Below are 21,402 nucleotides of genomic sequence, written 5' to 3'. Positions count from 1 at the left end.
GTGGGCAGTCTCTATTGGTGTGCCTCAAAGCTTGCTCTTTCTTGAGCCCTCTCTGCCCAACTTCTAGATCCAAGGGTGAAGGTCCAAGGACATGCTGATGAAGCCTGGGAATGCCCTGAAGCTGGGAGGAGCCACAGTGGACAAGGAGAGGACCTAAGAGAGCATGAACTGTGGTTAGACCCAAACCCCAAGAAACAAAACAAAAAATCAAGAAGCCCTATATCAATCATGGGGTGGGGAGTTGGGGACAGGAATAGCACCTATGAGGGCCACATGTCCAGTGAGGTCATGTCACCGCAGTCTCTGGTGTTGCAGAAAAGCTGGGATGCTCCTGAGCTATATCTCATTCTTTTAGGGAAAAGACTCCTTCCTCTTGTGTATGTGTCTGTTGTCCCCCTGGGCCCTGTGGGTCCCTAAGCCTGAGAGAGGAAGTCATTTTTATCAGGCAGCCCTAAATATTCTCTCTCCTTTCTTGGGCCACCTTCAAAATCTGGCTTTTTGTCTTCCAACTTCCAAAGGCCTGTTAAATAGGAGTGTCTGTACGCTCTTGATTACAGTTTGTTTGTACCTTTGCTATTTTTCCTGCACTTTTATTAATTAATTCCAGGTTGGATTTGCACATCCCCTTTCCCTGGGTCTGTCGGTTCTTTTGTGATATTATGTTTTGGGAGCTTTTGCTGAGTTGTCAGACCCTTGAAACTGCTTATTCACATATCCTGTCATATGTCTTCAGATGCCTTTTTTAATCTTGAGGGCCTTCCTTTATGTTGCTAAAATCAAGAGGACTTAAGGGTGTCTGTATGTAAATACTAAAACATCAATCAATGATTTTTGAAGCTAATGTGATTGTTCTGTTATTTGAAGCACAGTTCGATTCCTTCTGTTGAATGTACTACCATAATTTATTGTTTACTAGCAGGACACTTTCTGCCTTTTTATTTTTTCCTACCTACTCAGTTGTATTTGTTGACTTATAAAGAGAAAGGCTTATACAGTGAAGGACTTAGACATCAGAAGAAGATACTCTCAGATTTTTCATTGACAGGGTGCTGTTCCTGGAGGAACAGATAGATTTGTTGGAAAATTAAGACCAAGAGTTTTTTCTTTAAGAGTTATTTAGAATTTTTAAAAAATTCATTCATTCATTCATTCATTCATTCATTCATTCATTCATTTTTGAGAGAGAGAGAGAGAGAGAGAGGCAGAAAGAGAGAGCAGGGGAGGGGCAGAGAGAAAGGGACAGAGAGAATCCCAATCAGGCTCCACACTGTCAGCACAGAACCCGATTCGGGGCTCAAACTCATGGACCATGAGATTATGACCTAAGCTGAAACCAAGAGTCAACGCTTAACCGACTGAGCCACCCTAGGGTCCTCCAGGCACCCCTAGAGTCATGTAAATTGTTAAAAGAGGACAATTGTGTTACTTTTGTTTACCAAAGTGAAGTCTGTTGAAGGCATCACAAAACCTCATGCTTTCAGGAAATCACAGGAGTAATTATTCACTGCCAAAACAGAGCCTCCACATGCTTACATGCTAAATAGATGGGCACGTACACCAGGTGCTCCATTAGGTTTCTTTCACAGTGTTCTCCTTGTCAGACCGGGACATTATGATGAGAACCAGAACCCAGAGGTTTGTACCAGGAGTTGGGAACACACTTGTGTTCATGCCACGTCTAGAAATAAGTCCTAGATGATGTTTAGGTTCAGCATGAATAAACAGTATTTTGGAAAGTAAACAGGCCAGGAGCCAGAATAATAAGAGAGTAGGAATGAAAATAAGGATGTGTGGGTAAGTGTGCTCTCTTTTCTCATCACATAAAGTCAAAAACCTGGATGTTGTCATGAGGGGCAAAAGATGTTTCCTAAAAGTGACCCGACTCACATTTTACTCATACCTTTCAAGCAAATAATTTAGAAAATCTTGAGAATTGAAACAGTCTTTTATTGACTACAAGAATCAGGAAAAGCTTGTAGGACTTTTAGGTAGCTATTACTTGATTAGCATAAAATTATTATAAATATATCAGAACATTTTTATCCATGCATGATGGATATTCTTTATGTCAGCCAAGAAAGCTACAGTTTAGTCACGGAACTCAATCCTTTGTTCCTAAAGATTTTCTGCTAACTATAATTAAAGCAAGGAACATCTGAAGGATAATGGGTTTCCATATGGAGTATACTAAACATTGTTTCAAAATCAATTATCCTGGTGGGTTTTATTTATAGAGCTTCCAAACAGATTTAGGTAACACTCCCCCCAAATGTTGACTGTGCATTCTTGTTTTACTGTGAAAACCCAGCAGGGAGGCAAGGGGTCCAGTGATCTGATTTCTAGGGCTGGTGTTAAGATTCTGATGAGGACAAGGATGGGCTGAGGCACATTCTAGTTGGTAAAGGTCACCTCTTCCTTCCTTCCTTCCTTCCTTCCTTCCTTCCTTCCTTCCTCTCTTTCTCTTTCCCTCCCTTCCTTCCTTTTCTTCCTTCCTCTCTTCCTCCCTTCTTTCCTTCCTTCCTTCCTCCTTCCTTCCTTCTGTCTTCCCTTCCTCCCTCCGTCTTCCTTTCTCTCTTTCTTTCAATCTTCATTGCCTATTTCACCCATCCCCCCATTTGGGAACCAATGGTTTGTTCTCTATAATTAAGAATCTATTTTTTGGTTTCTCTCTCTCTCTTTTTCTTTTACTCATTTGTTTCTTAAATTCCACATATAAGATATGGTATTTGTCTTTCTCTGACTTATTTCATTTAGCATTATCCTCTCTAGCTCTATCCATGTTGTTGTAAATGGCAAAATTTCATGCTTTTTTATGGCTGAATAATATTCCATGGTATATATACACACCACATCTTCTTTACCCATTCATCTATTGATGGACACTTGGGCCGCTTCCATAGTCTAGCTATTGTAGATAATGCTGCAATAAACATAGGGATGCATGTGTCACTTTGAATTAGTGTTTTTGTGTTTTTTGGGTAAATACCAAGTAATGTGATTACTGGATTGTAGGGTAGTTCTATTTTTAATTTTTTGAGGAATCTCCAAATTATTTTCCACAGCGGGTATGCCAGTTTGCCTTCCCACCAATAGTGCACGATGGTTCCTTTTTGCCCACATCCTCGCCAACACTTGTTGTTTGGTAAAAGTTACTTCTGACATAAGAGTGGATCTGCCATGTTTTGCCTCAAACCTGAGACCACAAGATATGAACTGTCATGTAGAAATGTCGAGTGTTTCTTCCCGTCACCTACGACTTTGGCTTAGAGAGGAGCCATGAATGAACACTATGTCCTCCTTCTGATCACAATTCTCTCTCTACTCAGCACCAGATACAAGGGAACCAGAGTTATGTCAGGAGACAGAAATAAGCCAGGAAGAATGGAGCTGCGGGTGAGGTGAGATTATACTACTGAACCCTGTGTTGAGAGTCCCTATTTTTGCTATCACCACTAACACATCAGGATTCCTTCCTAGAGCTGCACCCTCACTGACCATCTGGCCCCTAGAGCTCTGGACACCTGGGCAACACCGTGGGGGTTCCTGGAGGATGCCAATGATGATGTGGGGCCAGCTTGTCAGTTCTAGTCCCGCCTTCCCATTCGACTCCCAGCAAGGTAGCACAATGCTTCACCACTCCATCTGCCCTCGGCCTTTTCCTATGCTGATGGGGAGATCTCTGGGTGTGGTACAGTCAGCACGTCTTCCTGGGGGTGCTCAGCAGTCACCGGCCCCTCACCGCCTCCCCCGCAGCCGCACCACCTACCCAGAGTGCTCTCACTCTCAGCCAGGGCTGCAGAGCCCTGCAGCTAGAGGGTGGACCCACAACATCTTCAGCTTTTGGCGACTGCCTGAAGCACCCATCCTCTGAGCCTATTCTCCAGAAGTAGCACCCTGTCAACAATGTTTACTGTTCACTCCCCAGATGTCAAGCTCAGTCACCCATCTGCCTAGCAGCTGGGGAAAGAGTTCTCGTGATCGTTGGAAGGCTCTGCTTTCCCAGGGGAGTGAGGGCACGTGCGGTTTACTTGGCCAGGGCCGAGCTTCTGTCAGTGTGTGAGTATGAGCAGGTTTAACGTAGACAGCAAATCCCCAGGATTAGCCTGGTGCAGACATACAGCTCAGCACACGGTGGCTGTTCTCGCACTGCTATTACGGATACGCACCTAAAGAGACTTTTTTTTTTCTTTTTAATTTCAGAGAGAGAAAGAGTGCGCGTGAGTGAGGGAGAGGAGTGGAGGGAGAGAAAGAGAATCCCAAGCAGGCTCCATGCTTAGCACAGAGCCTGATGCAGGGCTCGATCACGACCTGACCCGAAATCAAGAGTCAGAGGGTTAGATGACTGAGCCCCTAAAGTGGGACCTGCTTGTTGAGGGTTAATTCATCAACTGCACCAAGGGACAAGGAGAAGGCACAGCAGCTGCTACCTTTCCTCTTTTACAGACAAAACACCCGTAAGGAAGTCAAAGCCCCGCTAATAAAGTCAATAGCAGATGTTCCAAATGTCCTGCGGGGTCACAATTTGTATCTGCCACCTCATCCAATGTTGACATAAGCGACCAGTGAAGGTGGTGGTGTGATTTATGAAGCTGGACGGATGGAAGCAGGAGGAGTCTGAATCAGAATGTAGCACTGTCTGCAAAAGTATCAGCTAAAGCAGCTCTAAAGCAGTATAGACTCTTTGGAGTTAATGTGCTAAAACTGTCTCCAGCCACCAACTGTCCCAAACACAGTCTGGTACTCAAGCTTGGGAACTTGAGCCACAGTGCAGAACGCTGTCATTGTTTGCAGCTCTCGGTCCTTCCCCACCAGCTGCTGTATATGTCAGGGTGGCAGGGTCCGCCTGAACACTGCCCGCTTGGAACCGTATGTGCTATTTCTGTGCACAGGATGTGAGGAAGTACTGGGCCAGGATATGAATCAGATTCCTATAAAGTGTTAAAAAGAACTGGTCTTCAAAGCATCCTGAAAGCATCACCCCATGCTACACTACTATAAAGAATCTGTAGTCTGAAAGACACTTGTAATTGCTCAGCAAAGAAGAAACCCTGAAGAATGTGGGTGATTAGAATTGGCCAAGTGGTAGATGCAGTAAAACATGGATGGCTCAGAAAAGCTGCGGGACACGGGTTTGCTTTATTTTCGTTTTAAAACAAAACATTTTATCTGCAGAGCAACTTTTATGGTGCCAAAGGAGTGGTCCTAAACTGGCTCTTAAAAAAAAAAAAATCTATTGGCATTGAGGCATAAAGGTACAAAAATGATGTCTATCTGTGGCAGTATTTATAACAGTGAAAGATTATTAGCCATCACAAGATCCACAAATTGGTTAAATACACCATGTTATGTCCCTTTGATGGACACGAAACAGCTGTTAAGAGGAATAAAGTAATTTGGACATACTGGCATGGAATGATGTTTGTGAAAGACCATTACGGCAAAAAATCAAGTGGTAGAAAATGTGCTTGGAAATCGCATTTCTGTTAAAAATAATATGTTCGTATATGCACAGGAAAAAGTCTCTAAGGAGCTGGAGAACACCAGTAACAATGGTCAATTGTGACAGATTTTGTATGTCCCTATTCATTGCTTGAATCCTTCATAACAAACATTACCTTTATGACAGAAAATATAACTAACAGACATTTATGAGAAAAGAATAGTATTATGCTGGGTTTTTCTATAAGCAAGGTACTTGGAGGCCTCAGGGAGGCCTAATTGCCCACGGAGTCCCTGACCGAATGGGTGAAGGCCCAGCAAAGCGGTCCCGAGCTCTCTGAGAGTCCGTGGAGGCTGCAAAGTCAGCATTCCTGAAATGCCATGAGAAAGGAGGGCTTGCAGACCTTGGGAGCCTTTCTTTACCCATCTTGGAACCTTGCTTTCTAGCTCCTGGGAGTGTCCCCGCAGCCTACGTAGCTGTACTTCTGCTTCATTAGGGCGGGGGGAGTCCACTGCCTAGCCAGAACCCCAGGCCATGACCCCAGACAGGTCACCGCTCAACCCTGGCACTTCTAAACACAGTTTTACTGACTTGCTATTCAAGGAGTTGTGAAGAGTTATCAGGGACAAGTGGAAGCAGCAATTCATCTGCTCTGTCTTTTCCCTCCTAGCAAAGCTTTGAAGGACTAGACTTTGTTTCAAGGGCCAGGGGCACCTGACCTGCCTCTGTGACTGCGGGAATCCAACCTAGCACCCTCCCAGCCAGGCATCTCCTCACTGTGAGCAAGCTATGTCCTCGGGGCCGCCCCTGATGGCCCCTTCTCCAGGAGGGCGGGGGAGAGAGCAGGCCCATCTATTTAACCACAGTGCACAGGGCTAGACAAGGTTAGGGCTCAGCCTTGTTTTTAGGTGGCTGAAGAAGCCCAAATTCACCATCCTTCACAAGCATTTTCTACTCTCTGTTCATCTCTGAACACCTTCTAGTCTCTCCTTCCCCACTGCAGGCCTCCCTTAGGGAGTTCCTACTCACCCTCCAGGTCTTGGCTCAAATGTCGCTTCCATGGGGCATCTTTCCCAACACCCCAAGGCCAGGCCAGGTCCCCTTCCACCCTCGACACAAGGCCCTCATCTCAGAGCACTTATCCCAGTTCTCTCTCTCTCTCTCTCTCTCTTTTTTTTTTAAGTTTATTTATTTATTTTGAGATAGAGAGAGCACAAGCAGAGGAGGGGCAAAGAGAGAGGGGGACAAAGGATCTGAAGCGGGATCTACACTAACAGCAGTGAGCCGGGTGCGGGGCTGGAACTCACGAACTGAGAGATCACGACCTGAGCTGAAGTCAGACACTTAACTGACTGAGCCACCCTGGCACCCCTCAGGTCTCATTTTCTGTTTCCCTATGACGACTCGATTTACATCTGTCTTCCTCATTAGAACATTAGCTCCTTGAGGGCAGAAACTAACCGTACCTGTTTTTGCTGCATCCCCAGCACGCAGCATAGTGTCTGGCTCCACAGATACCAATAAGGGCTGACTCATCACAAGGGTGCCACAGAGGCCACGGGCCATGTGCCAACAGGGAAGGGAGGACGAACAGGGGAAGGGCTTCTCTCCCTGGCCGTGACTACCTATCTCCTTTATTCCCATGTCTAAGGGAATGGTTAGTAGTGATATGCATGTCCCCTCTGAGAAGATTTACACTAGGTAGGCACTAGTGGCAAATGGCAGTGTTTAAAGGAATGAAGAGATTACCAGAAAGTTTTTCAGTTGAAATGAGAACCTTTGATGCCATGCATCCTGGTGGCTTCTCAGAGCCCTACAGCTCTGGACACCTGAGCTTCCCAGGGCTGCTGGAGGCATCCTGGTTGAGGGGGTGGGGTGGGGTGGACAGAATCTGACAGAAACAGAAACCCTCCCCTGGCATGATAGCGAGCCTCAGCAGCAGCAGAGGAGGGTTGGGACAGGGGTGGGCACTGACCTCGGCTGATGCGCTGCTTCTCCCCAGACAGGATGCCGGGACTGTCGATGATGCTGATGCTCTTCAGGACCTGATTGGGCAGCTGGGAGCACATGAATCTGGAAGAAAGGGATCAAATGTGGGATCAGGAACTACATATCTCTGAGCTCTGAAGAGTTCCTTGGCCTCTCAAGGTTACCGACATGGTCTGTACAGCGGGAACTTGCAGGGCATTGACAGCACCTCCACTGGGGCCATGGGGACGGGATGCCGGACCCTTGGGCAGGTGTGGGAAGGTGCCTTGGTACCTGCTGCCACCAGCCACCAGATCCTTAACTGTTAATTTTGATTTGAGCTGATATTTGCTGAACACTTGATGTTTACAAACATCGTCTCATTTGTTCCTCACAGGAACCCCTTGAGGAAGAAATTCCTGTTAACATCATAGAAGGTAAGTAACTTACTCAGCATCACTCAGGGCTGGAACTTAAGCCTAGGTTAGCTTGACCCAAGCCCGTCAGCATCGCCTGCCCCTTCTCCAGGCTTCTCCTTGGCCAAACATCCCGGGCTTCTCCTCCCCGGGGAATCTCATGACTCCTCCAGGGTCACTGCCCACTGTCCAAGCTCCCTGCCCGGCTGCTGCCCACTCCCTACTGGGACAGTGGAAGTACCAGTGGCCTGGGGGCTCAGCATCCAGGCCAGTGCCCATATGGCTTCAGGCCCAGCACAGGGCAAGCACCTGTGGGTAATACCCCAAATCCTCCAGGTGCTTTGGAAACCAAGGGATACCCTAAGAGTGGACAGAGTGGCAGGGGCGGGGAAGAGTCCTGGCCAAGCGTCTCAAGCCTCTTTCCTTGGCCCTCACTTGCCTGTCACCGTCTCTTCCTTCTCATCCCAATCCTCCTGCTCTCAGCTGCCCTGGTTTCCACCTCATGGAAGCAGAGGGGAGTGGAAGAAAAATATGGCCTGTGGGTCAGCAGACTGGGTGCAGGCTCAGCTCAGCCTTTGTCAGAAATTTGCTGTGGGATCCTGGACAAGGGCTTCCCGGCTCTGGGCCTGTGTCCTTATGTATAAATGGAGACACTTGGACAGGGACTGGTGAGGTCCTTTTTAGCTGTAATACTGAGTAACTCTAGAGTAGCGGAAGGAAACACTTTGATACTTTTTCACCCAGGCAGCAGGGCTCAAGGTGGCTCTCTGGTAGGCACTGTGTCTGTTCTCAGGCAGACACTGCAGAGAGAGTGCCTCCCCTTTTCCTGTATTGTAAATGGCTAACTTCTGCATCTGTGTGGGCAGAAAGCTGGAAAACCCTCTGTGAAAGCTCAATTCTTCCATTCAGGGGAACTGGTGGGATCACTCAGAAAGTAAGTATGCTGGGAATGCAGGACAGGGATGCCATGCTGGCCTTCACAGTGCACACGGGGCCGGCACAGCCCCACGGGCAGGGTGGGGGCGCAGCCGCATGGCGAGGGGTGGGCAGTCCTGAGCAAGAGGTACAATTACTGACATTTCAAATCAGCTTGTTTTGAAGGTGCTCAGGACAAGTTTCCTACACATTCTTTCCTACCTTTTCAAGTCAGCCCAGGAAAATGTAGGAAAAGATACTATCATCATTTTGCAGCTGGAAAAGTTGAAGCACAAAGGAGTTATGACATCTTGAGGTCATATCGTTAATGCATGGCTGGCTGGAGACCACAGACTAATATTTCTGATGTCAGCTGAGTAGAACTGAATCCATAAAGTTAAAAAGCTCACAACGTTAAAAATAAAGGGCCAAGTTAATTTAAGAAAAGCCCCTCATTTCTGATTTTCTCCTGCCCATCGTGCATCCTCCAGACCTGTAAGTAAACCCCGCTGCCCAACACTGGGAGAGCAGACCCATGAAAATAAAGTACACAGAGATAACGAAGCATTCGTTCTTTGTAAGTTCACAAAGAAAAAAAAAGAAAACCACCGCATGTAATGCTCTAGAATCGAGGTAGGAACAGAGTTCTGAGCACATCCGCGGTAGACCGCGTTTCTTGTCAGTACCGATTCAGTCTCTTACCACAGTCCCATCCTTTTTATTAGATGGCTTGAGGTATTTGACAGTGCTGAAGAATCGCACATATGCGAAACTATTTTACGTAAAGTATTCCTGTGAGAGGCTGACCTTTCTCCAAAACCACAAGCTCACACTCAATATCAATTTTTCCAAAACACAAAACCCCTAGATTCTAGTGTGAAGTTAACAGAGGGATTCAAAATTTATAAACTGTCCACTCCCTCTCTGCAAAGTGACAAACTTTCGACAACTCCCCTGCCTCCTGACTCAACAGCAGAGACAAAATCTGTGAGCCACAAACCAAGATGTGGTCAGATGTGGTGACATTACCACACAATAAACAAGACAGCAGGCTGAGTGGCCCACAGGGGTAATTGCAGAAAAAGGGAGGAGGGGGAAGAGAAGGGAGGAAGGAGAGGGGCAGGGGAGAGTGGGGAGAAGATGGGGGGGGGAGAGGAGCAGGGAGCTCTCCAGGAGCGTCCTGAGAGGGCATGGTTGGGTTGTGTGTGTAAAAGCAGACTACACTCCATGAAAGAAAGCAAGGAAGCCTCGTGGGGGAGGGGGAAGGACTGGGGTGATGGTGGTGGGGGTGGGGGGCAGGGGTGGGGAGGTAGGGGGGCGCACAGAGCAGAAGTCAGCTTTCAGACCCCCATGTGGGGGCAGGCCTCATACACTGGGGTTGGAACCACACATATTTTCTTAAATAATTATATTGTAACCAGAAAAAACCCTAATGGAACACTAACTTTTAAGCTTTAAGAAAGCAAGGTAAAAAAAAGGTTATTTACTGGGTGTCTTCTTGTCAGCCCTCGGTCAGGCCTTTCTTGCTTATGTTTGTGTGCTGAAATGTTCCCAATCACAGATTTGCTATCCCAAGATGGATTTCCTACCCTTGCCAGAGTGACTAACATAAATGTACCTGTGCCTTGCTTTCTACATTTCACACAAAATACGCAGACATGTGCTGGCTAAGCCCAGGAGCCTCACAGAAGCCATTACGGAGTGTTTCCTCATTCAGGGCTGACCTGATGCATCTTGTTCTGATAAGAGGAGGGGAGGATGAGCCCAAACCCTGTGCTTGACCCCCATTCCCTGCCACTCCCACACCCCAAAGGCTCAGGGGTAGCAGAAAGGGGGCTGGATAAAGGAATAGTCTGGGCTATAAGGTCTTGCTGCCTAGTAAAACAAGGAAGTGAGAGGATCAGTGATTTTTAAGTTGCCTCTAAATGCTAGCATTCCAATTCGATGATCAATATTTAAAAAGAACCAGGCAGTGCCCTAATGCTGCTTTTGGTTTCCAAGCAATATAGTGATATCTAGCAATTACAGTAGTAATAAAATGGCACAAACATTTAGTGCCCACTCACTATGTATCAGGCAATGCTCTAGATACTTTCTGTAGACATTAACTCACTTAATCCTTGCCACAACCTGAGAGGTAGGGGCTGTGCACTGCCATTTACGCAGGAGGAGACTGGGGCACATGCCAAGTCACATGGCTGTAAGGGATGGAACTGGTATCTAACCCACTAGTTTGGACTCAGGCCCAGGTTTTCGACTACTAGGCTGCTACCAGCATTTCGTGCATTTGAGCCACTGCTCTGTGCCTTATCATAGAGGGCGACATTCCAAAACAAGGGAGTGACGTGCTGTAGCCCTGGAACTCCCCACCCGAGGCTCCCTTGTGACTTGCTCTGGGCCCACTGCTGGAGGGCCTGGAAGCAGAAGCCCTTGCTTACTCATGTTGTAAGCTCTAGGTGTCTGAGCAATTCTACCAGCCCCAGAGCTCCCAGGTTGTCATCAGGTTCAAATAAATGGATGCTGACAATGGAGAGAGTATCGTGCAGTTTCAAAGCATCTTCTTCAACCACAGCTCACTCACTGATTAGAGTAAGGCATAGTAAACAGCACACCAGACACAAAAAGACTTTGACAACCAACCCATGATAATTGTTACATTAAAATATCATAGTTCTTGTTACATGGTCCTATCACAAAAGCTGATCTAACCTTCCACTGCCCAGGAAGAATTTCACATCCAGACTATAAAAAGCCCACAGTTACCTCTTAGATTGAATCTTACAGAATTACCACTGTTACAGAATTACTTACATCTTTTACAAGTAAAAGATGGTGGAATATTGGCAATTTCATGTGGTCCAACCTAAGGATGATACTTTTCTAAACCAAGCCTCTCTTTCCTGACTCCCACACCAGGGAAGTCCAGGGAGAAAGACTGGTTTTCTGGAATGTCAGGGCCAGGACCGTGCAGGCAGCTGCCAATGAAGAACTACGGTTAATGACCTGGCAGCTACCACAAATCTTGAGGTTAAAGATTAATGGGAAGTGCTTCAGGGGGATTATTATGGATAAGCATGCCATAAAACAAAGAAGTAAACAAACAGAGCCAGTTAATCATTCAGATTTAAAAAAAAAAAAACAAATTTGCTGGTGATTCTTGGCAAAAGTCTATTTTCCTTAATCTCTGAGGCTAAATTAGCTGACAGAGCCAGCTTGTATCTGGACTGATGCTGTATACTTGAACTACATCTGTTAAAAAAAACTCCCAATGGGACTAAGTGACTATGTAACATTCATATATTTAAAAAACAAAACAAAACAAAACAAAACAAAAACCTCCACTGCTAAAGTCTCATTTAATTACAGAGAGGCAAAAAATACAATATAAGTCCAAAATTACACATAAGTATTCTATTATTGCTAAATCATCATGCAAATGTGAGATAGTGGGGTTTTTGTTTTTATCACCACCATCATCAGGACTGGCTAAATGGACGGGTGCACAGAAGTACCCTTCAGATTCCTTTAGCTCAAAATCCCTAGGGCCACTGATAAAAGTTACTTTTCAAAAGGAAACAGAGGCAATGAGGAAGTAAATGAGATTAAAAATTTCTTCTGTGGATGACTACAATTATTTTTTTAAGTTTATTTATTTTGAGAAAGAGAGAGCATGAGCAGGGAAAGAGCAGAGAGAGAGAGAGAGAGACAGAGACAGAGAGACTCCGAAGCAGGCTCTGTGTATCAGCACAGAGCCCTATGTGGGGCTTGATCTGGGATCATGACCTGAGCCAAAACCAACAATTGGACACTTAAACTACTGAGCCACCCAGGCGGCCTGTGGATGATTACAATTTAAAATTAACACTAAACTAGATCCTAAACGAAAAACAATGTCTGCGGCTATCTGGACTAAAAAAAACAAAACCAACAAACAAAAAACCAACAAAACAAAAAAAACCCCAAACCACCCTGTTTAGAAAAGTAGATTAAGGGAAAAACATAACATCCAATTCAAAAGCAGACTGGTTGGGGGGAAATGTCAGATGCCAAATGTGACACTTCTAGAACTGACCAAAATACCCTGGAGCCTCCCAGGACTCGTGCCCTCGGGTGGGGCTGGTTGTCCATCTGCTCCTGTGTGAGCTGGAACTGCCTCCTGATAACAGGCTGTGGAGCCATTCCCATGGAGCAGCTCCACGACAGGCCTGACTGTGGAATCCCTCTCGAAAGTAAGGTAGCATGGTGGAGTTTCAGAATGTTGCATTGAAGTTGTTTTCAGGGGCGCCTTGGGTGGCTCAGTCGGTTGAACGTCCGACTTGGGCTCAGGTCATGATCTCACAGTTCGTGAGTTCGAGCCCCACATCGGGCTCTGTGCTGACAGCTTGGAGCCTGGAGCCTGCTTCGGATACTGTGTCTCCCCTTCTCTCTGCCCCTCCCCTGCTCACGCTCTGTGTCTTTTTTTTTAAAGTTGTTTCCATAGAACTCTTGTTGTTCTAGACTCAACTCCTTTTACTGTTTGAGTATGGAATTTCTATAATTTGAAGCTGCCTTCTGGGAATTTGTCTTCTTTTCTCAAAAGTGTACATAGCCCCTCTGTTGCTTTCTTAGAAACCAGCCTTACATGTTGAAATGCAGGCTGCACTGGCTTGCTTAATGCTTTGAGGCTGGTGTCACCTTGTGAAGTACTAACTAACCTCTTTTAAAGATGCCCTTGGGGGCATATCTTCAAGCCATGCCCCGTAGTGAGAGGGCCAGGGTAATGAGACCTATCCCGTGGGTGATGGTAGTTGCTTGGTGGGTCTAGGGAAAAAATTCTCCCCTGTGGACAACCAATTCCCATTCCTACTAAGTACGGTTATTTTGACCTCGTTCCCAGAAAGTATGCTGTGTAAAAAGAAGTTTGCCTGCCTTTACAGCTAGCCTTGCTGGTGTTCCCATAGGGATGCTGTAATTACATACATACATTTGAGTGCCCTGTGCTAATTGATTTAAAAAAATGTTTATTTAGTTTGAGGGAGGGAGGGGGAGGAAGAGAGAGAGAGAGAGAGAGAGAGAGCGAGAGAGAGAGACAGAGACAGAGAGAGACAGAGAATCCCAAGCAGGCTCTGTGCTACCAGCACAGAGCCCAGTGTGGGGCTCAATCTCATAAACCCAGAGATCATGACCTGAGTCGAAATCAAGAGTTGGAGGCTTAACAGATTGAGCCACCCAGGTGCCCCAAATTGATTTTTTCTTACATAAGCCTGGGGGAAACAACAGCACTGTTGTGTGGCTATGTCTTAGTCATACTGTTTACTCTTAAGTGCGATGAGGTACATCCCTTACACGTGAGCCTCACATATGCCTGGCCACCAGCATGGCTAGAACAGAAACTTCTTTGCCAGGGCTTCATGAGGTGGAGGGTGGTAGGAGGGAAGAGGAAACTGAATTCTAATCTTGTCTCTGCCTTTTCTTGGGTAAGTCATTTTACTTCTTTGCTTTCAGTTTTCTCATTTGTAAAACAGCCACGGTAGCACTGTTTTATTAACGCAGGAAAAGTAGTGTATACGAAATCATTTATCTCTAATTTGGGACATAGTCATCACCTTTATCATTATGGTTAATGGGTTATATTAGGGACAGCCTTAAAAGTTAGGGAGCAGCAGGCAGTGATTCTCAGTCCAAATGTCATTCCATTCGGCCGTTCGGTGGTCACTAGTTGGGACTCTGGGCCATATGGCCTGAGCTCCAATCCCAGCACTGCCGCATATCAGCTGAGTGACCCTGTGGAAGTTAGATGAACTTCTATGCATCAATTCTCCCTGTCTACATTGGGGATAACAGCAGCATGCATGTCACAGAGTTATGGTGACGATTTACAGCTAATATGCAAGTAAAGTACCATATCTGATACCCAGTAAATGCCATATATTATTTGATAGTAGTTTTCTATATATTCTCAATTTAATTAACACTTGATTATATAAGGCATGGATTATTTTCAGCAAGTTTTAAATCTCAGATAATGGACCTTGCCATTCAAAATTTTCTTTTTTAAAAAAAAAGTTTATTTATTTTGAGAGAGAGAGAGAGCACAAGTTGGCTGGGGGCAAGAGAAAGGGAGAGAGAGAATCCCAAGCAGGCTCCACACTGTCAGCACAGAGCCTGATGTGGGGCTTGATCTCATGAACCATGAGATCATGACCTGAGCCAAAATCAAAAGTCAGACCCTTAAATGACTGAGCCATCCAGGCATCCCCCCAAATTTTCTTAAATGCTTCTTTTCCATACTCAGATATCTGCTGTAGGTTTAGGACTTGAAAAAAGATAAATTTGTTGGGAAAGTAAATCATCTGCCAAAAGAAAACAAGCCAACAGCCATTCTTCCAGGGTTTTCCTTTGTGAACATGGACTCCATAAAATAGTAATTTGAAAAAAGTGGCAGCTTATTTCTTTTTTAAGCCTTCGTTGGGCAAAAAGAGAGTAAGACTAAAGGCAGTGGGAATGAAACCACAGGATCCCAGGCGATCTTCCATGGAGAAGGACCTTGTGCCCTGCACTTTCCAGGCCTCTGGAAGCATCTGGGGCCAGTCTTGAGACAGGAGGCCTGGCTGTAGCCTGCTCTCTGACCAGGATGCCCCAGGAGGCCCTGAGTGGGGAGCTTCTTGCCCCACCTCCCCTCAATTGTCTCAGGAGACCCTCTGGTGTTCTCCCACCTGGGTTCTAACCCCTACTTCTACCCCAGGAGAGGCTCTGGTGGCAACCAAGGCTGTTCTGGAGATGAGGAGGAAGTCCCTCCCAGAGCATCCTGCAGGTGGAAAAAATCATCTGGACAGTATTCTGTAAACCACTGTCAGCAGTAAGATGGAATTTCTCTGTGAGCCCATCTACATCATCTGTGCATTTCTATTTATCCCACTGCCATGCTCCCTGGCTGCCATTTGGATGCCTCCTTTAATTTGTGATAAGAGCATAAGAAAGCCAGTAGAGCCCAGTTTTTCCCAGAGGCACCTGGGCTGCCCCTGGCAGAGCCACCTGGGCTCTTTGTGCCTGGGCACAAATTTATCCCCTAGTCCTTGTGAATGGTGCCTTCTGGAGCTGGGTGATGGGTGCCTCAGCCTCTGGGAGGATAGCAGTTGGCTGGAAGCCTTTATTCTTATTTTCTAAACCATCTAAAAAGAAGTATAGTTCAGGACTTTTGTCTGTCAGCTCTTCCTAAAGGGGTTGAGATGACCCCTCCCTGGCTTGGCACCCCCACAAGCCCACTCCCCCAGAGTAACCAGTCTAAGGCAGGAGATTCATAAAAGAGGGGAAGGGAGAGGTGAGGGGTATGGCAGGAGAGAAGAAAGGGAAAAGGTTTAAAAAAAAAAAAAAGCTAGGAGTGACAAAGAGAAGGAAGGAGAGGGAGAGAAGAGCAGGTCATGTCCAAGAGCGCACAGCTACTTCCAGGACACCTGCTTGCCTCCACATCCCTCTGTATCACTGGGAGCTCTGGAGAAGGGTACAGGGTGGTATAAATAAAGCTCATCTCCAGTTAAGACAGAATCTGAGGTGTCCCATGACTTCACATCTGTAATATCATGAGCAAGTAACAAAATTAACTTTTCGTGTGGTTTTGCCTCTATTTCCCCTGCCCTTGCCTTAATGAGTAAGGAAGCAGCTCAGAGTGAGGGAGTGAGAAGCCTAAGGGGCAGCCAGGCAGGCAAGGTGACCTGTCCTGGAATAATCAACAGGCTGAATGTGGGGGTCAGGCGAAACCCAGGGGTCATCTGGGTTAGGTTCTCTGTGCAGGACGCCCCAGCACACCATGCCTGAGAGGTGGCCATGCAGCAACCGCTTAACACTGTCAGTGATGGGGAGATCACTTACTCACAAGGCAACTGGATCCATTTCTGTGCACATGAAACTATTAGAAATTTATTCCTTATACTGTGCAGCCTTATAATGTCTAATCCTGGGGATTAGCTCTGTCCTCTGAAGCTACCCAGAATGGGTAATAAATGATCATTTTCTATGATAATCTTTCAAATATTTGAATACAATAAGCATATTCTCTATAGCTTCTCTGTTCTAGAACAGACATGCTCCATTCTGTTTTTGAACCTTTATATGTAATTGGCAAGAATTCAAAGAAAAGGTTTAAACAAAGGTTGACCAAAGATAGCAGTTAGCTGGTCCTTACCGATTCAGGAAAGCATTTCCAAAGCGACTAAGCTTTCGGAAGGGCTTTTTGGGGTCCACGACTAAAGCGTTGCCTGGGGTGCTGCCCTCAGTCTCCCCGTACATCACAGCGATGAAGGAATCGGTGGTGGGCTCTGGGCCAATCCTCATGCCTGGGAAATCTTGCTCCAGTAAGTATCTGGGAGGGAAAAAGAAAAGAAACTTGGCATGTTGTCACAAAGCAAGAGGCCAGGAAGCTTCCTGGGGCTACCAATTTTTAACATAATCATTTAAAGCCCTAGGAATATAGACCCCAAGAAAAGGAGAATGACTGGCATTTTACTCTTTTACTAATGACAAATTTTCAAAGCTTAAAATCTACAACCTAAGTCTCCCCCCACCCGTATAAGAGGCTTTGTAACAGGTCAGACATCTTGTAGACTTCCAGGAGCTTCTGAAAATGTACCTTTCCTTAGCACAATTCCTGTTTCAGGTTCCATGGGCACCATAGGCACCACCCCAGGGAAGTGTACCCAGCCAGCTCCCGTTGCATCCTGCTAGAGCCTGCTCAGGACCACCTCCATTTGGGAAGTGTTCCTGTCCTTCCAGTGTGTTGGGCACACCTCTGTGGGCCCAGGGCACCCTGTGCCTGCAGCCATCATAGTGTTTACCAGGGGCACTGGACTTCACTGTTTGTGGGCCCTTGCAGGCTGGCCCGTGTCTATGGCTAGATGCCTATTCCCAGCACCCAGCACTGTACCTGCCCACAGAGGGCACTCAGTGTTGTGAATGAAATAATGAACCCTTTCCCTCTTTGTCACTAGCAATCAATGTAGCCGTCACATCCTCCCTTGTGCATTTTACAGCTCCCTTGGGTTCCTGGAGGTCATGGCCATGGAAGATGATCTCCAAAGAATTCAGCAGCAACAGAGGCTGCTATGGGCAATGGGGTTGAAGGAGGCAGGGGGCAGGGGTTCAGATTAAATACTGCCAGGGCCATTACTAGCCTTATGTGCGAATTGGAAAAAGATGCTCCTTCCTCCAGGTAGACCCAGCCCTGCACTAGGATTTACAGCTTGGCAAGCTAGCTGGATTCCACCCCCGCCCCCACATGCCCCTCTGCCCAAGTGCCTTCACGTGGCTTAACCTGTACAACTGCGCACAGTGGGCCTAGCAAATATCATTGAGGGCTCTTATTTTAGGGGGCTGAGAAGACCAACCCATGTGATACAGGCCAAAGACTGGCTCAGTGGGGTTGTGGCAAGGTAGCCAGAAGTAGAGTGGTGGGGAAAGTCTGCTTTCTGTGGGAAATGCTTGAGCCCTAACACAGCTCCCCTCCACCACCAGCACTTCATTCAGCTGAAGCCACTCAGAGCCCCTCCCTGCCTCCCTCTTGACCAAGATTTTCTTTCCATGAGGAAGGAACCCACTAAAGAGTAGTTATGGCAGGAAGGTGAGCAAACACTACTCCCTCCTTCCTTTGCAACCATGAGGAACATGAAGAAAAGAGTATTTTGGAATACATTTCCCTCATCCCCAAGCAACAGGTGGAAATGCAACAGCTTCAGAGAACACTCCACAGTGACTGTCAAAAATAATGGGGGGGGAGGCGGGGAGTGGTGGAGAAGAATCCCTGTTTGAGGTGATTAGGGCAGAGCCATGTCCCAGCCCCTCCAAGGAGATGATCCTTCACCCTGCACAACTTTCTCCAGCTCCCCAATCCTGCAGCCAACAATCTATTTGGTCCTAGCCTGGAGTGCCTAGGCATTTAGGCCCCTAGTCCTAGGGGTGCCTGGGTGGCTTAGTCGGTTAAGCATCTGACTCTTGGTTTCAGTTCAGGTCATGATCTTATTGTTCATGGGTTTCGAGCCCCTTGTTGGGCTCTGCGCTGATAATGCAAAGCCTGCTTAGGATTCTCTCTGTCTCAGCCCCTCTTCTGCTCACGCTTTCTCTCTGTCTCAAAATAAACAAATGAACTTTAAAAAGTAAAATTAAGAATAAATGTCCTGACTGATCAAATTTTGGCCCAGAACCTATGATTTTATTTCCAGGGATAGAAGGAACTGCATTACCAACTGTCCAACACCATTTTGCCATCTTTCTAAGAATAAGAAATTAGGTCACCCCTTACACTTACGTTTTTTATGTCAACAAAATTGAAATTGCTTAGCGATCTTAGCAAGCTATATTCTAAACATCTAATTGATCTCATTGCTAGTTTCAATGTCGTCCAAAGTTTCTATCTTTCTGTGAAGTTGTGGAGCACCAGAATAGATAACATTTAAATATGTCCCCTACATTTTGAGGAAATGTGAAAAAACAATCGGATAATAGCACAGCATTTACCAAATACTCACTATTTATGTGGAGTACAAAGGCCCTCCACACGCACAGTTGTTCAGTTGTTCTGAGTGTTGTGATCCCCGTAACACTCTGAGGTGGGCACATTTTACAGTTGGGAAAACTGGGGCATCAGAAAGGCTAAGCAACTTGCCTAAAGTCACACAGTAAGTGTTTCAGTGGAAATGGAATGCAGGCAGGTGGACCCCAGGTCTTGTGCTGTCTCCAGATAATGTTTAATTAAAAAAAATTTTTTTTTAACATTTATTTGTTATTGAGAGACAGAGAGACACAGAGCATGAGCAGGGGAGGGGCAGAGAGAGAAGGAGACACAGAATCTGGAGCAGGCTCCAGGTTCTGAGCTGTCAGCACAGAGCCTGATGTGGGGCTCGAACCCACAAATCACAAGATCATGACCTGAGCCGAAGTCAGATACTTAACCAACTGAGCCACCCAGGCGACTCTTGTTTAAATTTTTTTTAATGTTTGTTTATTTCTGAGAGAGAGAGAAACACAGCATGAGCGGGGGAGGGACAGAGAGAGAGGGAGAACACAGAATCTGAAGCAGGCTCCAGGCTCTGAGCTGTCAGCACAGAGCCTGATGTGGGGCTTGAACTCAAGAACTGCGAGATCACGACCTGAGCCGAAGTCAGATGCTTAGCCGACTGAGCCACCCAGACGCCCCATCTCCAGATAATGTTTAAACCTGGGTTTGAGCTGGTGGTTTGCTCAGAGATGAGGAGCACAAGGGGGGTTCAGGGCCCTCATGCAGAGGGTGGCACTGGCCACAGGCAGCACCATCTTGTATCTCCTCAAAAGTGAGAGATAAGAGCTCTCCCAGCTGTCTTCCGGCATGGTCCTGGGGCTGCCCTAACAATGAGGGGCCAGCTCTCCCCATTCTCCCCAGAAAAAAGCTGCACAGAGAAGGAGCTACTTTTCAGAACATGTTCAAATTTAATTTTTTAAAATAATTTCAGAACTTTTTCAGGCACCTAGTAGACTAATAAATAAATACGCTTAGGAACAGAAATGTTCATGTTTACAAATTCTTGTGACATTCCTCACAAATCTTAGAAATACTGGTGGAAGTCAGCAACAGCATCTCACGTTCTGTAAAACTCTAGCACTTGTAGAGTGTACGTAGAGTGTGTGGATCTCACATGCACACATGAATGTGGAATTTAGGTTTTACAGCTCCTCTGGGATCTCAAGTCTGAAGTCATTCATCAGCAGAGCTAGAATTCAAGTCCAGAGCACACCCCTCCCAAGTCCACTTAGACTTCAAAGCCCCATGGCCTGGATGAAGCTATATGCCAGGAGATCTGAGATCTGTGGGACAGAGGAAGGAGGATGACCGAGGAGAGGAGCCAGGACTTAGAAGAACAGCAGCCAGTGTCACCAGGCTCCCCGCAGCACACACAGTTCTCACAAAAGGGTTATGTTCAAGTATTGGTTTGAAACTTGACAGGCACTTTCCCATAGAATCAACGTTAACAGCAATGGCTGGCTTGCAAGATAGGCTGCAAAGGTCACACACACCGATAAAATAGACAAAGCAGTCAAGAACTGTAGCACTACCTTTTGGGGGAAAACCCGATATTGAGTTCCACGTTGGGGGGCTCTCCGCAATCTTGCCCCTTCTCACAGCCTTCCTAGGCATGGGCAGGGGGAGGGCCCTCCAGCTCCAGAACCAGGGAGGTGAGGGTGGGGCTCAGGCAGGGGTGGAGGGGCCAAGGGATGCTGTAGTTCAGCTATGGGTCCTCAGTGGGGCAGTAACTCACATGTAAAGGTGTATAAGTCAGGCCATCATCGCCAAGGAGAGTCTTAAACACTTCCTGATGTTTTGTTTATATAGAAGCACAGGAATCCCCACTAACTTTGGAATAATAGGGGTTTCAGTGAAAACCCTGAAGTATGAAATTGTTTAAAGAAAAGTGGGTGTTTTTGGGATGAGCACTGGGTGTTGTATGGAAACCAATTTGACAGTAAATTTCATATATTAAAAAATAAAAAAAAAAAAAAAAAAGAAAAGTGGGTGTAAAAAAAAAGAAAAGCAGTTGTTTCTTTTTTTTTATTGTTTTTTTTTTAAGTTTATTTATTCTGAGAGAGACAGAGACAGCAGCACAAGTTGGAGAGAGAGAGGGGGAGAGAGAGAGAGAGAGAGAGAGAGAGAGAGAGAGAGAG

At 46.3% G+C, this 21,402-nt stretch overlaps 1 protein-coding gene across 1 annotated transcript in view; it reads right to left on the bottom strand.

The window, feature by feature from the left end:
* The window catches only part of EHD4 (EH domain containing 4), an 87,832-nt gene that overhangs the window by 49,106 nt on the left and 17,324 nt on the right, over positions 1-21,402 (bottom strand). Inside the window, exons 2-3 of the mRNA XM_042942305.1 lie at positions 16,901-17,077; positions 7,416-7,513 (exon numbers count right to left, since the gene is read on the bottom strand). Coding sequence (XP_042798239.1) covers positions 7,416-7,513; positions 16,901-17,077 — 275 coding nt within the window. The remainder of the gene's footprint in view (positions 1-7,415; positions 7,514-16,900; positions 17,078-21,402) is intronic.

This window comes from Panthera leo, chromosome B3 (assembly GCF_018350215.1).
Source record: "Panthera leo isolate Ple1 chromosome B3, P.leo_Ple1_pat1.1, whole genome shotgun sequence".
Taxonomy (NCBI): domain Eukaryota; kingdom Metazoa; phylum Chordata; class Mammalia; order Carnivora; family Felidae; genus Panthera; species Panthera leo.
Note: the sequence above shows the minus strand (reverse complement) of the source record. Positions and strands in the feature narration are given on the sequence as shown.